General features: G+C 58.5%; 1 protein-coding gene across 4 annotated transcripts in view; it reads right to left on the reverse strand.

Moving 5' to 3' along the window:
* MLLT6 (MLLT6, PHD finger containing) overlaps positions 1–17,923 on the reverse strand; it is a 101,118-nt gene that overhangs the window by 3,908 nt on the left and 79,287 nt on the right. For 3 of the 4 annotated variants that reach the window (XM_075911431.1, XM_075911430.1, XM_075911433.1), the window contains 9 exons: positions 16,876–17,060; positions 15,251–15,368; positions 9,225–9,291; positions 8,283–8,425; positions 7,672–7,860; positions 7,337–7,425; positions 6,555–6,856; positions 5,710–5,818; positions 2,690–3,070 (listed from right to left, as the gene is read on the reverse strand). In XM_075911431.1, coding sequence (XP_075767546.1) covers positions 2,690–3,070; positions 5,710–5,818; positions 6,555–6,856; positions 7,337–7,425; positions 7,672–7,860; positions 8,283–8,425; positions 9,225–9,291; positions 15,251–15,368; positions 16,876–17,060 — 1,583 coding nt within the window. The remainder of the gene's footprint in view (positions 1–2,689; positions 3,071–5,709; positions 5,819–6,554; positions 6,857–7,336; positions 7,426–7,671; positions 7,861–8,282; positions 8,426–9,224; positions 9,292–15,250; positions 15,369–16,875; positions 17,061–17,923) is intronic. The other variant, XM_075911432.1, reaches the window with a different exon arrangement.

Below are 17,923 nucleotides of genomic sequence, written 5' to 3' on the forward strand. Positions count from 1 at the left end.
AATGCCAGACTGCTTTCTGTGTGCCCCCGACTGTGTGTGTGTGTGTGTGTGTGTGTGTGTAACAGGCAATGCCAGGCTGCTTTCTGTGTGCCCCCGACTGTGTGTGTGTGTGTGTGTGTAACAGGCAATGCCAGACTGCTTTCTGTGTGCCCCCGACTGTGTGTGTGTGTGTGTGTAACAGGCAATGCCAGACTGCTTTCTGTGTGCCCCCGACTGTGTGTGTGTGTGTGTGTGTAACAGGCAATGCCAGACTGCTTTCTGTGTGCCCCCGACTGTGTGTGTGTGTGTGTAACAGGCAATGCCAGACTGCTTTCTGTGTGCCCCCGACTGTGTGTGTGTGTGTGTGTGTAACAGGCAATGCCAGACTGCTTTCTGTGTGCCCCCGACTGTGTGTGTGTGTGTGTGTGTGTGTGTGTAACAGGCAATGCCAGACTGCTTTCTGTGTGCCCCTGTGTGTGTGTGTGTGTAACAGGCAATGCCAGACTGCTTTCTGTGTGCCCCCGGTTGTGTGTGTGTGTGTGTGTGTAACAGGCAATGCCAGGCTGCTTTCTGTGTGCCCCCGACTGTGTGTGTGTGTGTGTAACAGTCAATGCTGGGCTGCTTTCTGTGTGCCCCCGACTGTGTGTGTGTGTGTGTGTAACAGGCAATGCCAGGCTGCTTTCTGTGTGCCCCCGACTGTGTGTGTGTGTGTGTGTAACAGGCAATGCCAGACTGCTTTCTGTGTGCCCCCGACTGTGTGTGTGTGTGTGTGTGTGTGTGTAACAGGCAATGCCAGGCTGCTTTCTGTGTGCCCCCGACTGTGTGTGTGTGTGTGTGTGTGTGTGTAACAGGCAATGCCAGACTGCTTTCTGTGTGCCCCCGGTTGTGTGTGTGTGTGTGTGTGTAACAGGCAATGCCAGGCTGCTTTCTGTGTGCCCCTGACTGTGTGTGTGTGTGTGTAACAGGCAATGCTGGGCTGCTTTCTGTGTGCCCCCGACTGTGTGTGTGTGTGTGTGTGTAACAGGCAATGCCAGGCTGCTTTCTGTGTGCCCCCGACTGTGTGTGTGTGTGTGTGTAACAGGCAATGCCAGACTGCTTTCTGTGTGCCCCCGACTGTGTGTGTGTGTGTGTGTGTAACAGGCAATGCCAGGCTGCTTTCTGTGTGCCCCCGACTGTGTGTGTGTGTGTGTGTGTGTGTGTGTAACAGGCAATGCCAGACTGCTTTCTGTGTGCCCCTGTGTGTGTGTGTGTGTAACAGGCAATGCCAGACTGCTTTCTGTGTGCCCCCGGTTGTGTGTGTGTGTGTGTGTGTAACAGGCAATGCCAGGCTGCTTTCTGTGTGCCCCCGACTGTGTGTGTGTGTGTGTAACAGTCAATGCTGGGCTGCTTTCTGTGTGCCCCCGACTGTGTGTGTGTGTGTGTGTAACAGGCAATGCCAGGCTGCTTTCTGTGTGCCCCCGACTGTGTGTGTGTGTGTGTGTAACAGGCAATGCCAGACTGCTTTCTGTGTGCCCCCGACTGTGTGTGTGTGTGTAACAGGCAATGCCAGGCTGCTTTCTGTGTGCCCCCGACTGTGTGTGTGTGTGTGTGTGTGTGTGTGTGTAACAGGCAATGCCAGCCTGCTTTCTGTGTGCCCCTGTGTGTGTGTGTGTGTAACAGGCAATGCCAGACTGCTTTCTGTGTGCCCCCGGTTGTGTGTGTGTGTGTGTGATAACAGGCAATGCCAGACTGCTTTCTGTGTGCCCCCGACTCTGTGTGTGTGTGTGTGTGTGTGTGTGTGTGTGTGTGTGTGTGTGTAACAGGCAATGCCAGACTGCTTTCTGTGTGCCCCCGGTTGTGTGTGTGTGTGTGTGTGTGATAACAGGCAATGCTGAGCTGCATTCTCTGTGCCCCTGACTCTGTGTGTGTGTGACAACAGGCAATGCTGGGCTGCTTTCTCTGTGCCCCGACTCTGTGTGTGTGTGACAACAGGCAATGCTGGGCTGCTTTCTCTGTGCCCCGACTGTGTGTGTGTGTGTGTGTGTGTGTGTGTGTGTGTGTGTGTGTGTGTGTGTGTGTGTGTGTGACAACAGGCAATGCCAGGCTGTTTTCTCTGTGTCCCGACTCTGTGTGTGTGTGACAACAGGCAATGCTGGGCTGCTTTCTCTGTGCCCCGACTCTGTGTGTGTGTGTGTGTGTGTGTCTCTGACAACAGATAATGCTGGGCTGCTTTCTCTGTGCCCGACTCTTGTGTGTGTGTGTGTGTGACAACAGGCAATGCCTTGGATTGTACCATGGGAAGCCACCAAGGTCAGCACCTGAGAACAATGGTGGATTAGGTATTGGGCCAACAGGGCCTGGCTAATGGGGGGAATCTGGAAAAACGGGTGCCCCCGTGCCCTGACCTGCTGTACGCACCCAGGGATCCTGCAGCTCTGGTAGGAGCACCGTGTGGGTGGACAGAGCCGGGCAAGCCCCTGAATCTATTTCCCTGGCAGGAGCACGGGTGGGAAGGGAGGGCAGGCGGAAGAGATGCGGAAGCCCCCCCCCACATTCTCTGGTCCAGGGCCTCAAAAATCATCATCTGCCTCTGCCTGAGAAGGGGTGTTGCCCCAACGAGGTGTCATGAGCGATGGACAAGATCCTGCCTCAGTTTCCCCTATTGAGACTGCAAACTTGCTGGGACAGAGCCCGCCTCTTAGTGTGCGCCACGCTCTAACGATTTACACACCGTTCCTTTCTGGGCACTGCCGTCTGCCTGGAGGGTGAGGAAGGGGTTGGCTTGTGCAGAAAGGACCGGCGGGACCCCTGCCCCCGCAGCCATCAGGTTGTTCCCGGGAGCACTCAGGGGCGAGGCTGTCGGGGTCCCCATCAGGCTGTTGCTGGGGTTGAGCTGCTGGGGGGAGATAGATGCCAGGAGGGAGCTGCTGCTGGGCGGGGGTGGGGCGGCGGAGGTCATCAGGGCGGTGGCGCTCGAGTGGAGGAGGGGCGCGGAGGTGGCCGTCAGGAGATTGGTCATGGGCAGCTGGGAGGTGCCCGTCATCTGAAGCCGCTGCAGCTCCCTCTTCTGCTGGATTTGCTGCATCATCTGGAACACCAAGGCCTGCTGTTCCTGGAGCGGGGGACAGAGAGAGAGGCTGGGTCAGGAGAAAGCTTGTGCGCATGATCACCTTTTCGAAAATGATCCATTTTCCTAGTGTAGATGTGGAGCTGCGGCGAGGTCAGGCTGGGCAGCCTTCCTGACCCTTTTAGTCATCACCAGACACCCGGGAGCATGAGAGTGGACCACTCCTACTTTAGAATCCCTGCAAACACACTGGCCTACCAATGTATCCTGCCCCTTTTCAACCTCTCTGCACTATTTAATGCCCGGATGTCCATCAGCTTGTGGAATTCATTGTTACAAATTCTTACTGACTCAGTTCCCTTCCCTTCCTCCAAACTTCCCTTCCGACATTTGGCCTGTCTACATGCCAAATGTTGGAAAAATCTCCTCTTTCAGAAGAGCCCTTATTCCTCATAAAATGAGGAACACAGGGCTTCTGGAAGAGCAGGTGTGCTCTTCCGAAAAAATTTTCGGACACGTTCCCTGGACGCAGCGGAGTTTTTCCGGGATAGCCCCGGTAGTGTAGACATAGGCTCAGTGCGCCAAATCCTGGGAGGATGGAAGGGACCCTATTCACCTGGAGCTGGTAGAGATGGGCTCCAATCAAATTAGACCACTTTCGCTTCCATGGAAACCACTGACCAATAGAATACCCCAGTGTGGCTAACTCCTAGCAACAGAACTATGTTGACTTACATCAATTGGGAATCTGGCCCATGATATTTTACATCCCTCCCCCGCCCCGCCCGGAGCCTGATTGTTCCACCGTCTTAACCTGGGATTAACTCCACTGAAGTTTCATGAGCGTAAACAAAGTAGGGAAAAGATCCATGATTTTCAGCACACAAGGTGTGTTTGCTGTTTATACACGCGCCCCGACAAGGGGACACACACCAGCTGGGAACAAAGCACCAGTAGGGAAGCCGTGCAGTTCACGTTCCTCGGGGTGCCGAATCGATGCAAAGCAAGTGAGACAAGACGGCAGGATAAGCAGTCTCTCCCCTCTCCTAAACAAGCCCAGGTCTCATTTAACCTGGGTAGGTCAGGGCTATTCCCTAGTGAAGTCAGAGGAATTCAACTGTTTAATTGGGAGGTGAATTAAAAAAGGGATAGAGAATAAGACAGAGAATATCTTATTGCCTCTATATAAAACCATGGTACGCCCACATCTCGAATACTGCACACAGATGTGGTTGCCTCATCTCAAAAAAGATCTCTTGGCACTGGAGAAGGTTCAGAGAAGGGCAACAAAAATGATGAGGGGTTTGGAACGGGTCCCAGATGAGGAGAGATTAAAAAGACTTAGACTTTTCATCTTAGGAAAGAGGAGACTAAGGGGGGATAGGCTAGAGGTCTATAAAATCACGACTGGTGTGGAAAAAGTGAATAAGGAAAAGTTATTTACTTGTTCCCACAATATAAGAACAAGGGGTCACCCAATGAAATGAATAGGCAGCAGGTTTAAAACAAACCAAAGGAAGTTTTTCTTCACTCAGTGCACAACCTGTGGAACTCCTCGCCAGAGGATGTGGTGAAGGCCAGGACTTTAACAGGGTTCAAAAAAGAGCTAGATAGATTCATGGAGGTTAGGTCCATCAATGGCTGTTAGCCAGGATGGGTAGGAATGGTGTCCCTCGCCTCTGTTTCCTTGGAGGTGGGTGACAGGGGAGGGATCACATGAGGATTGCCTGTTGTGTTCCCTCCCTCTGGGACACCTGGCGTTGGCCACTGTCGGCAGACAGGACACTGGGCTACATGGACCTTTGGTCTGACCCAGTCTGGACATTTTCTTATGTGCTTATGAATCCGGCCCTTGTTAGGCTTTCCCAACTGGGCGTGGAAATCGCCCTGGTTCTGCCCCGCGACCAAATGCCACGTCTGCGTGGGCTGCCTTGCTTTCTCATTCAGTCTCCTAGTCCCGCTAACTGCTCGGCAGAGGGCTCCCTGGGACCAGGGCAGCACACAGAGGGTCCTTCTCCACTGTGATCCGAGCCGGGGCCGCCACAGCACCAGACACCCCCAAGATAGCTGGACCCAAGTGTCGGTCTCTGCCAGCTGGCATGGACCAGCCAGGGAAGTACCTATCCTGGTTCCGGTGAGCTTCCCCAGCACGCACGGAGACCCACACGGCCCCGTTTACACTGCTGTTCTCGACCGTGCGTGGGTGGGTGTGCGCCTGCCCAAGCGGCAATCGGACTCCGAACGCAGGGCCAGCATTGGCTAACCGGCTGCAGTTACTGAACTTGGCGGGACTTTGGGTGTGGCTGGGAATCAGATTAACCCAGGTGCCTTGGCAGCTAATCGCTTGGGTGGCCACCCAGGAGAGATTGCCGTGCCGCCCAGCTGACTAGCAGAGCACCCACAGCGCCCACTGCCAGCAGTATGTTGCTACTGGTGGTGCACATCCGCGCATGCTGCAGGGCGTTTATTCTGCACATAGATGGAAAAATATTAGAGGGTCTATGCCGCTTTAATCCCAGGTTAAGGATGCATGGTGATAAGCCCAATGGGGAATTGTGGCAACTTGTGCTCGCAGACCAGGCCTGAGCAAACATGGCGAGAGGCCTTGGTCTAAATCTTCCCCATTCAAACGTCAGGCCATGCCCTTACCGGAGGGGGCAGGACCCCGGGACATGGACGCTTACCTGGTTTAGCGGCTGGGACGTCAGGAGCTGCTGCAGCTGCTGCAGCTGATGTTCATGTTGCTGCAAGACATGCCGCTGCTGCTCCGTCAGGGGGCTCAGGCCTGGCACGCTGCAGGGAAGATGGCATGTGAGTGTTGCCTGCTGCCTGCCACTCCTGGTGCGGCATGTCTGCACCCCCTGTTCCCAGCCCTGAACAGAGCTATGAGCCAGGCTCCTGAACGAGAGCACACTGATGAAATTCCCTTACAGGTCACTCTAAGCTGCCTGCCTGAGGTTCAGTGGGCAGGACACTGCCCTGGGAGGTACCGGTGCCAGCTCTGTCACCGACCCCTTGTGTGGCCTTGGGCAAGTTACTTTGCTGCTCGGTGCCTCAGTTTCCCCTCCCGCCCTCTGTCTGTTTCTATGGCAAGTTCTTCAGGGTAGGAACGGACGTGCACGAGGCACGCGCACGAGGGGGCCTGATGCAAGCCGAAACCGTCCCACGTGTGTTCGTTTGCACTGCCACACGGGGCTGGAGGCAAATTCTATCCCGGGAGGCTGTCTGGGTTCCGAGAATCTTGCAGCCCACAGAGAGGGAGAAGGGGTCCTCCCGAGGCCCACTCACTAGCCTCACTTGCCCATCGCTGCTTTGGAGAGCTAATGATCCCACGGGGTGCGTGTGTGTGGTCCGGGATGGCCACGTTCCCTTTGCCACGGACACGCCTCGTGCTGGGATCTGTTTGTGGGCAGACGGAACTCGCCTGGCTGCGGCGCAGGAGGGAGGAGGAGGCGACAGTGCGGGAGAGGACGGCGCTGCGGGTAGGCCTGGGCCGCTCCCCTGCCCGATACCTGGGGCCCCGTCTCACCTGCTCAGGCCGGTGAGCTGGAGGGTGGGTGGCCCGCCGGCCTGCGTCAGGGCGTTCTGCGGCGGGGCACTGTTCACGTTCCCCAGCAGGTTCCCCAGCAGCCCCTCCATGGCAGGCCCGGTGGACAGGCTGTGACCGGCTGCCACGCTGCCCCCCGCCGCCCGGGCCAGCCCGTTGACCTGCTGCTGACCTACGGGAAGGGGCAGCGAGGTGGGGCTCTGCTGCAGCAGGGGCAGGGGCGGAGGGGTGCTGTGGAAGGAGAGGGAGGAGCTGCTCCGGCTGGGACAGCCCGAGTGCGGATCCTAGGGGGAGAAGCAGAGACATGGGGGAGAATTGAACCTGGGGGGGCTCAGCTCCCTCTATTGCATCTGGGGGGGGAGGTGCCCAGAAGAGGGCAGATCACTGCACGTGGGGGGAGGCAGCGGGGCTCCCACATGCTTGGCTGGAAGCTCACCCCCAAATCCCCGAGCTCGAGGGACCCGCCTGAGCAAACCGCCAGCCTCCGCACTTCCCTGTGTACAGCGCCTTGCGCACGGCCATCCCCACGGCCGCCATGCCCCGGCTGGGGGTGGGTGAGCCCCGGCGACGAGCCAGCAAAGCTCAAGGAGAACCTGAGGCCTTGTTTTCCCTGGCCCCACGAGCAGAAAGCCAGCCCCTGAGATCACAGAACGCCCGGGTGCCGGGTAGGGGCTGGTTTCACCCTGCCAGACGCTCTCATTCGATAGGGAGCAGCGAGACTGTGGGGGGGGGGTCCCTGCAGCTAGTCTGGGCGGCCGCCGTACCTCGGAGGAGGTGGAGAGGGAGTTCTCGATCCCGAAGCTGTTCTTGCAGGGCGAGCTCTTGCTGATGCTCAGGGAGTCGCTGTTGCACACTGCAGGGGTAAAACGGGAATCGATCGTCAGGGGCGGAGCCCCGCGTCGCCAGGGCGGGGCAAAGGGACAGCCCGTAGAGCCAATGGTCGGCTCCGGCGTGGCGTCATGCGCCACGAGAATCTCAGAACCCGGCTTTCTCACGCCTCCTCCCCCGGCCCAGAGAGCGGCTCCGTGGCAGGCTCCCGGGGCGGCGGGGGTGTTACAGAGGGATGCGGGGTACCCCCGATCCCGGGGCTGCCCCTCACCACTGGCAGGCAGGAGGTACTGGGCCTGGCCGGCAGGGCCGTTGCTGGTGGTCACCACCGGGAAGGGGACGGAGAGCTGGACGTTGAGTAGCTGCAGCCGTTCCTTCTTGGCCGTCAGGGTCATGATCTGCTCCTGCAGCCGCTGGTTCTCCTTCTGCAGGGAGTGCAGGGCCTTGAGCATTTCTACAACTGCGGGAAACGAAAGGGGGGAGGGGGGCGGGGGGCGGGCAGAGAGGGGAGGGGAGGGAGGGGGTGGGAAGGAGAAGAGGGGATGTACGGGGGGTGACACAGTTAGAGCATCTACTGTGCAGGGGCGTCCCCGCCCCCCGCTGCCCTCCCCTTCTCGGCCCCGCTCAGCACGGAGCTCCCCTCCCCGCGCCGGCAGGGAGGGGCTGCCCCTCCCAGCCCCTGCCCCACACCAGGAGGGGCTGTCTCAGCTCCGCTCGCCCCCATTGCCCCGCCCTGGGCAGGACTGTGTGCCCCGATCGCCCCAGACAACGCCTCCCCGCTCCTGCCCCCAAACCCAGGGGGAGAAGCCCGCCCCCTGGCCGGGCCCGGCTGCCTTTGAAGCCCCACTGGGGTCCCCCGGCCCGCTCCCCTCCCCAGCTCACTGTTGACACCGGCCTCCCCGTTGCCTTGCTTCTCCAGGAGCTGCTCGATGTTGGGGGTGGCCGGGGGGACGTTTTCCAGCGGCCCGCTGCTGCCACAGGACACGGTCTGGTCGAAGAGGGTGGGGAGGCTGCTGATGGGGGACCTGGGGAGCGGCCGTGGGAAAGAGGCTGTCAAAGGACGAGGCTCCTTCCCCCCTTTCTAGACACCTTGGAAGGGGCTGTCTCTGCACCCCCCTCCTCCCCCCCTCACCGGAGCCCCTCTGCCCCACAGCGGGAAAGCCTGTATCTGCCCCCACCTCCCCCCTCACCTGAGCCCCTCTGCCCTACAGCGGGAAAGCCTGTATCTGCCCCCACCTCCCCCCTCACCGGAGCCCCTCTGCCCCACAGCGGGAAAACCTGTATCTGCTCCCACCTCCCCCCTCACCTGAGCCCCTCTGCCCCACAGTGGGAAAGCCTGTATCTGCATCCCTCACCCCATACCTGAACCCCTCTGCCTCATAGTGGGAAAGCCTGTATCTGCCTCCACCTCCCCCCTCACCTGAGCCCCTCTGCCCCACAGCGGGAAAGCCTGTATCTGCACCCTTCCCCCCTCACCTGAGCCCCTCTGCCCCACAGCGGGAAAGCCTGTATCTGCACCCTTCCCCCCTCACCTGAGCCCCTCTGCCCCACAGCGGGAAAGCCTGTATCTGCACCCCCTTCCCCGAGCCCCTCACCTCTGCCCAGCACTGGAAGCTGCTGTCTTTGCCTGCCTCAGACCAGCCCCACACGGTCTCTGCCCCACACCTGGAAAGGCTCTGCTCTACCCCTTCCTAGCCTGCCCTCTCCCCACGCCACACCGAGACAGGGCTGCCTCCCTCCCCGTTCCGCACATTGCGTTCCTCAGTTTCTCCTCCACCTGGGAGCCCCCCCCGTGTCGAGGGAGGACGGCTGAAAGGCACTCACATGGAGGACAGACTTTCCTGCGGGGAGGTCCCTCGGCAGCCAAAACTGCAGTCTTCCAGGTCGGGCTCTGGGAGGGGAAACAGAGGCAGGGAAAGGGTTACAGGCGGGTCTCTGCCTCTGGCAACTAGTAGCCTGAGCCAAGGGGCTGCTAGTGCCACAGCCTCCGCCGGGTGGCAGCACGGAGCAATTCTCTCCGCTCCCCACCCCTTACATAACAGCCCCCCCTCCCCTGCGCAGGCGCCTGTCTCCAGGGTCTGTAGGCTGGCTGGGCACCCAGGAATCAGCGCCCCTTCGCTCCTCTGGATGGGGTAAGGGAGGCAGGGCAGGGAGCTGAGAGCAAGGGCATCCCTGTGGTTCAAGGATTTCAGAGAGCTGTGTTCAGGTCCCTGCTGGACCCCCAGTTTGTGACGTGGCCCAAGTCGCCGTGCCTCAGTTTCCCCTCTGTACCACGGGGATAAAAGCCCTGCCCCCGCCCCCGAGGGGCTGGGAGGGTAAATACATCCGGAGGCTGTGATTCGCCCCGGGGCATTTTCTAAGCTGCAGCCGCCCCTTTCTGAGCAGGACCAAGTCACGGAGCGGAAAGACCCCCCTCCCCAGGACCAGCTGTGGGCAGAGCCAGATGGCCCGGCCTGGATGCAGACGACTTGGCAGAGACCTTTTTGGACTGGCCAGGGCGGCTCACCCAGCTGGAGCCACCTCCCTCGCCTGGGACGGACCCCCACCCTCCGGCGGAGTGACTGACGCGACTCAAAGATGTCAAGTGACACAGAACCCGCCATTTAAATCGGCAAGGGACCTGAGCAGGGAGGGGAAGACCCCCAGGATCTCTGCCCCTCTGGCCCAGGGAGGGAATTCCTTCCTGACCCCAGATGGGGCGGCCAGTGACTCCCAGAGCATGTGGGACAGACCCAGCAGCCGGTCACCTGAGACAGACTTCTCTGTCGTACCTCAGAGGCCTCCTCATCTCGTGTCCCTTCGCCTCCTGCCTCTTTAGACAGCCCCGTCTGGGAGGGGCGCATGGCCCTGGAACTGACAGCGCTGGGTTCCAGTCCCAGCTCTGGACACTTAGGAAAAAATGTCGCCACCCCCTGCCTCGGTCAGAGGAGCTGGTTCCCCCTCTCCGTCTGTGGCCCCGGGGCCCGAGAGACTGTCATCTCCCGCCCCGGTCCAGGGCTGCAGGAGTTGTGGGGGGAGGGATATGACGGGGGCGTGCCCCTGTCTGCCCCCTTCCCCCGCCCCTTTGGAACAGCCTTTATCTGTAAAATTGGATGGTTGTTTTTGCTGCAGGGCCTGTGGGAAGGACTGGTGTGCAAACGCCGTGACAGACAGGCAGAGCTGTGACAGACAGACAGAGCCGTGACAGACAGACTGACAGGCAGAGCCGTGACAGACAGAGCCATGACAGACAGACAGAGCCGTGACAGACCGACAGAGGTGTGACAGACAGACAGACAGAGCTGTGACAGACAGACAGAGGTGTGACAGACAGACAGAGGTGTGACAGACCAACAGACAGAGCTGTCATAGACAGAGACATGATAGACAGAGGCGTGATAGACAGAGGCGTGACAGACAGAGCTGTGACAGACAGACAGAGCCGTGACAGACCGACAGAGGTGTGACAGACAGACAGACAGAGCTGTGACAGACAGACAGAGGTGTGACAGACCAACAGACAGAGCTGTCATAGACAGAGACGTGATAGACAGAGACGTGATAGACAGAGGCGTGACAGACAGAGCTGTGACAGACAGACAGCTGTGACAGAGCCGTGACAGACTGACAGAGCTGTGACAGACCATCAGACAGAGCCGTGACAGACAAAGGCGTGACAGACCGACAGAGCTGAGGCAGACAGAGCTGTGACAGACAGACAGACAGCTGTGACAGAGCCGTGACAGACAGACAGAGGCGTGACAGACCGACAGACAGAGCTGTGACACAGACAGACAGAGCCGTGACAGACAGAGCACAGACAGGTGCGAATGAAGCTGCCCTTTTCCCCACGCTATGCTGAGTTTCCCAAAGGGGCCAGGGCCAGTTTTCCATGGGCCCAGCTCCCTCTTAGACCCACATAACTGGGCAGATTTTCACAGCCGCCCAGCCAGGCTTCTCAGGCAACCTGGACCCAGCGATGGGTGCTCAGCATGTTCGACAATTCATGGCTGTGTATGTGGGGGGGTGCTCTCTTCCCCCGCAATACTCCCAGATAGCAGAGCAGCATCCAATCATCAGCCAGGCGCTTTCTCTTCCCCGCCCCCACGTCTGCCGCTCAGCCAGCATATGTCCCCCATCACTCGGGGACGTGTCAGACGCTGCGAGCGCCAGACGCTGCCAGCTGGCTGCCTCTCCTCTCCTCTCCTCTCCTCTCCTCTCCTCTCCTCTCCTCTCCTCTCCTCCTGGTCCCAGACGCATTTATGACACACAGGAATCCAGGAGTTTTCCTGTGGGAACCAGGCAGGGATGGCAGGATTCAGGGGGCCATGGCCCCCCCATGTGGGTGGTAGGTGAACCTCAGGCTGGGGGAGGCCTCGCCCCAGCTGCTTGAGGTTTGTCTGTGGGAGCCAAGCCCCCCCACTGTAAGGGCAGGCCCCCAACCCGCCCACCCTCTGAGCGGGTGGCACACGACCCCAGCCTGCCCGGCCCCGGAAGCACAGGGAGGACAGGCAGCCTAGGAGATGGGGGGAGTCTGGGGGCAGAGTGCAGGGGGGGGGGCACCATGCCTGGCCATTTGGGAAGCCATTGCCTTTCCCTGATCCCCACCCCCTCATGCCCCCCCAAGCTGGTTATTGACAGGCAGCAGCTCTGCGGAGTCCCCTTGGAGAGGCCCCTCCTGGAATGGCAGATGGACTGGAAGTCCCGCCTTCCCCTCCAGATAGGTGTGCCTGACTGTCAGTCAAATTCAACTGGCTCCTCCCCTCCGGGGGAGAAGTAGCCACCTTCTCAAAGTCACTCTAGACCAGTGGTTCCCAAACTTTTTGGCATCACGCCCCCCTTTTTGATTTCTGAAAAGCCCTCGCCCCCTCCCCCCAAAAAATTAGCAGCAAAACTTGAGCAAAAAAAAAAAAAACTTGATGGGGGGGAGGCTGGGTCACCTCACCCCCCCCCCCCCCGGATTTCTTCATGCCCCCCAGTTTGGGAACCCATGCTCTAGAGGACATGAAGACGGAGGAGGAGGAGGGTTGGGAGCATCTTCACAGAAACCCATCTCCAGAACGCAGGATCAGGAGGAAGGGCGGCTCAGTGGAACGCAGGATCAGGAACACAGGATCCCCCCTGCTCAAAGCAGCCCGTGTGACATCCCGTGAGTGACTTAGTGCTCCCCGCCACGGTGCCCCAGCAGCAAGAGGGGGGTAAGAGCCCTGCCCTACCTCCCAGGACACACAGAGCAACAATTCCAGTACGCAAACCAATCCCTACGACAGATCAGGGACTGGGGGCAAAGTAGGGATGTAAAATCCCAATTCACTGGCTCACTGGTTAAACATTATTTAACTGGTTAACTGATTAAAGGGGGCAGCGGCCCCCTCACCTGCCACTGGGCTGGAATTCCTCTCCTCACCTTCCTCAGGTGTACCACTGTCCCACCCAGGCTGGAGCAGCCCCTGCCCACGGCAGGAGAGGAGTTACCCCAGCCCCCACAAATTAACTTTCAGTAGTAAAGTTGCCTGCATTAAGGGTGAGGTTTTCCGGTTAACCGGTTAAACCTTCACATCCCTAGGACAGAGAGATCACAAAAGGTGACAAGAAAGAGGGGATGCAGGGTCGGAGGCGACATCTAGACTGCAGAGTTTTTGCGCAAAAGCTCACGGAGCGTCCACACTGCAAGCGTGTTTTTGCGCAAGAAAATGTACAGTACATTGGAAGAACAAAGGGGTTTTTGCGGTACAGATATTCCTCTTTCTACAAGGAATAAATCTTTTTGCACAAGAGCTCGTGCGGAAAAAGGTGTGTGTGGACAGGAAACGGGGTTTTTGCTCAAAAACAGCCTATCGAAAGAAGCACAGGTGCCCTGGTGGCCGTTCTGTTAATGGCAATCAGAGCTTTCTTGTGAGAGAGTGTCCATGCAGCGCTTTTCCGATGCGCTTTTGCAGTGTGGACACGCTCTTGCTCAAGAAGCCTGCAGTTTAGACGTAACCTATGATATTAATGGAGGAGGGGCGGGGTCTGGCATGGAGTTTGGATGCAGAAGGGAGCTCGGGGGTGGGAATTGGGGCCCAGGAGGGGCTGTGGGGTCTGGGTGAAGGAGGGGGGTTGTGATCTAGGGCAGGGGATCGGGGTTCAGGAGGCAGGGAAAGGTCTGGGAGAGGGCATGGGTACAGGAGAGGATTCTGACTTGTAGGAGGGGTGCAGAGGGGATGCAGGGTCTGAAAGGGGTGTGTGACCAGGGGCATGGTTGCAGGAAGGAGTTCTGAGGTTTTGGGTTATGACCTGGGGCACGGAATTGGGGTAAGGGAGGGGGTGGGGTTCCAGGTGTGGGCTCTGACCGGGAGGCGCCTATCCTGGCCAGTATCCCAACGGGGCCTTCAGGCATGGTCCAGACTGCTGCGCTCAAAGCGGCATGTGGGGCAGCGGCCAGTGGGGAGCCTGTCTAGGGTCCCACAGGGCCACAGGACACTGGCAACCCGAAGTATCGTGGCAGGCCGGATCTGAAGGTTTGCAGGCCGCCTCCGTATTTTGCCGGCCCCTGCCCTGTTGTGGCACGTACTGGTAGATTTTCCCAAGAGTTCAGCATCCAACTTTCTCTGACCTCCTGAAAATTCTGGCTCAGAGGAGCGCGAGATAGTTACACCCAAAGGCAAAATGGCTGGAAATCGGGGCAGGGGGCTTTTCTTTTTGCATTTCGTTGCAAAGCTCGCTTGGTACGAAAATTTCACTGTAATGCAGGAAGTTTCCCTCTCATGAGTTCGGCCCTTTTCCAAGGCAAATGAGCCTGTTTTGGAAAGGAAAATACCAAACCATTCCAAGGGCTCATTTGGTGCCAGAATGGTTTCAATGTGCAAATTGCCGCCTTTGTTGCGGTGCATGGAGAAGGCAGAGTCGAAGGGGGATGAAATCATCCCGAAACAAAACAAAGGCCCAATGCTGTTACTGCAAAAGTCGGTGCCAACTTTTCCAACATATTTTCACCACGTGTGTGCAGATTAGGGATGTTAAATATCAGTTAATCGAAGAGTCGAGTAACCTCATAAACTCTTTATCGGATAGTCGAGTATTCTATAGTCCCTAGGGGCGGGGCCGACAGCCAGTGCACTCTGGCCTCACTTCCAAGAAGACCCCTGTCTCTCTGCACTGCTGCCTCTGTATCAGAGGCAGCAGCACAGGGTGCCAGGTGGGAGCTGGTCTGTGGGGGACGCCAGTTTAAAAACTAGCTCCCCTTGTGGACCGGCTGCCTGCCACCCCGTGCTGCTGCCTCTGATAGAGAGGCAGCAGCCCCTGTCTGCGGGGGGGAGGGGGAGTGAGTCTGAGCTCCTGGAGCCAGCACGAGCCAGAACTGAGCCAGGCTGCCTCCCTGCCTGGCTCCTAATATGCTTTAAATGCTGAGCCACAGCGGGGGTAGGTCCAGGACCCATCGCAAGACAGGGCTGAGCAGGCCAGCCTGCTAAAAAAATGTACTGGGTGGGAAGCATGTAGTCTCTAGCATGAACCTATTTGCTTTTGCTTATCGGTTTATCGGCTACACTTGTACATCCCTAGTCAGATCGAGTGTGTTCAAATGATGAAATCTCAAACAGGTTATATTTTGGCACCGTTCTAGTCCACGCCCATAGGCGCAGTCTGCAACCTGTGAACTCACATCCCAGGATGACCCCTGGGCTTGCTGACATCCCAGTCAAGGAAGACATAGCCGGAGCTGACAAAGCCTCTGATCTCAACAGTTCCTACTTCCTAGCACAGGGCCTCAGCCCTCCAGCCCTTGGGACGGGGAGACAGCAGGAGGAGGGGGGCTCACTGCAGATGTGTCATCTCAATTCACCCAGGGAGGGTTTCTGAGTTCCGACTCACCTACCTGGCGACTCACATACCTGCCCGGCTGCTTTCAGACTGGTTCAAGAGAGGGTTCATAGACAGGCCAGAAGTCAGGGGGCTTCCGAAAATGTGGGAGGAGGGGAGGCTAAAGGTGGATCCTGCCAAGGAGAATACCTGCAGGGGGGGAAATTAACAAGAGAGACAGAAAACTTTTGACCAGCCTGGGAAACCGGATGCTGCATTCCCACGCCTCCTCTGAACTCCCCCAGCCAGCAGGGAAAATATTCCAAAACGAGAGGCAGGAAGTAGCGGGAGAGTCACAAGAGAGCTTGCTCTGGATTGATCTTCCCAATCCAAGTGGTTCCGATGAACCATGAGTATCGGGGTGGGGTCTGACCTGAGAGAAGTAATCATACAGCACTCCTGGCTAAGACTTTCTCTTAGGCTGTGTCTATGCTGGCCCCGGCGTGCTCACCGCGGCGTCTTGTGTGTGGGAAGGATGGCGGGAGAGGCTCTCCCATTGACACCGGCCACTCTTCTCATCTGGCTGGTGGATTGATCGCCACAGCACCCATTCCCAGTGCAGTGGAGAAAAGCCCTTAGGGTATGTCTACACTGCCACCCTAGTTCGAACTAGGGTGGCTAATGTAGGCATTCGAACTTGCAAATGAAGCCCGGGGTTTAACTATCCCGGGCTTTATTTGCATGTTCCCAGGCGCCTGCAATGAGGAGTAATGGTAGTTCGAATTAGGAGCTTTAATTGGAACTACCTAGTCCGTGCCGCGTGTAGCCGCGGGCAGGGAGTTCGAACTACGGGGCATTTAAAAATGGTGGCGCCTGGGAACATGCAAATAAAGCTCGGGATATTTAAATCCCGGGCTTCATTTGCAAGTTCGAATGCCTACATTAGCCACCCTCATTCGAACTAGGACGGCAGTGTAGACATACCCTTAGGTACTTCATTGTTCCCTATGACCATAGCATCTGTAGTACCATGAACTTACATTTTTATCCTTAGGCAGGGCTATTAGCCACATTTTACGGGTGGGGAAACTGAGGCCCAGAGACGCTAAGGGAGTTAACTGAAGTCACATGGGGACCCTGGCAGAGCACAGAGGCTCCTAGGTACTGCGCTAGCATCCTAACCATGGCACATGGGCATTGGGTGAAAGGCCAGCGGGGGATGGCAAGCTCCAGCCCCGCCCCTTTCTGCCCAAGGCCCCGCCCCTTCCACCTGAGGCCACACCCACTCCCAGCCAATCTTTCCAGGGCACATGGAGAGCTGTGGCTGCCATGCTGCGGCCCCAGCCTGGCTCTGCTTGGCAGCCAGGGAAAGCCGGGCTGTCTTCCCCAGTGGCCAGAGCCAGGTTGCTGCACCGCAGCCCCAGTCTTAGGCAGTGGGTCTTGTAGGCAATTTTGGGACGGCTCTGCCTTCCCCTGACTACATTCCCGACCACCCATGCCATGGGATCGTCCTTCTGATCCTGGGGGAGGGTCAGCGATGGAGGAGAAAGCCTTCCCCAGCGCTCCACAGGCAGCAGGGGCAGGGCAGACGGCGCCCCGGGAGGTGTGGCACGGGCAGCGTGGTCTCCCACGCGCTCAGGAAACATACATGGCAGCCTCCGGCCCACCTAGCTGTGCCCCCACCCCCGGTCATGTGCTCCCGCCCCAGCCCCCTTACCTGGGTGGTGGACACGGCAGAAGAGGAGGAGGCAGGGATGGTGCTGGCGAAGGGGGACCGGTTGAGCTGAGGGAGCGAGGAGGTGCCCTGGTGCGCGAGGAGGCTGGAGGAGAGCGGGGTGCTGCACACGGCCCGGAGCACCCCCGCGCCATGGGAAATGGGATCCTTGTTACTGGTGTAGATGCCTGTATGGAAAACACAGCATGGGGGGTGAGAGCTCAGCATCCAGAGCGGATGGGGATTAAAGCCAGGAGAGGCCACGGGAATATCTAGCTCCCGGCCCGGTGCCCTAGCCGGTGCCAAGGTGTCAAGATCCTTTTCAGACCTGGTCATGTCTCCTTCCAGAGGGCCACTGTAATCAGATCACCCTCTGATCTTCCTTTGCAGGGACCGAATTCTCCCCGGACAGTGATGTAGGTGTCTGCCCCGCCTCATAGGCTCGAATTAGAATCCTCCCTGCCTCCGAAACTTTTTGTGCGCCCACCAGTTCGGGTGCCTCCCTTTTGGGGACCCCACCCGGGTGTAATTTTGCAGAGGGGGAGCCGAGCACCCTCACTGCTTGTGGATTCGTCTGGAACTCTGGGGGTGCAGCGCCGCCTGAAAACCAGCCCCCAGGTGCCTCCCGCTGGGCTCCCCAAAACTTGAGCAGACACTTGAAAGTCGAGGCCCCAGAGCGCTTCCTGCTGCCCGAGAGACCAGACACATGGAGCATCTCGTTGACTGCCTTGGATTCTAGAATGGAGGGGGGGGCATGAGCCTCGGGGGCCGGATCCAGGCAAGCCGGGGCCGCATCTGGCCCTCCGGCCTGATGTTTCCCTGTTTTAGCTCATGGTCCTATATGGCCAGCTTTGTTACCTCCAGCCCCAGACTGCCAGGAGCAGAGGTGCCCCTTGCACCCTGGGACATGGAGTGAGTGGCCATGGAGCTCAGCCCTTCCACCTGATGATGTCAAAGTCTTCCGCAGCCTCACGATGCGCCCATTCTACAGACACAGAAACCGAGGCACCAAGCCCAAGCTGCAAAGAGAACCCAGGAGCCCAGACGGCCC

The sequence above is a fragment of the Pelodiscus sinensis genome, chromosome 29 (assembly GCF_049634645.1).
Source record: "Pelodiscus sinensis isolate JC-2024 chromosome 29, ASM4963464v1, whole genome shotgun sequence".
Taxonomy (NCBI): Eukaryota; Metazoa; Chordata; order Testudines; family Trionychidae; genus Pelodiscus; species Pelodiscus sinensis.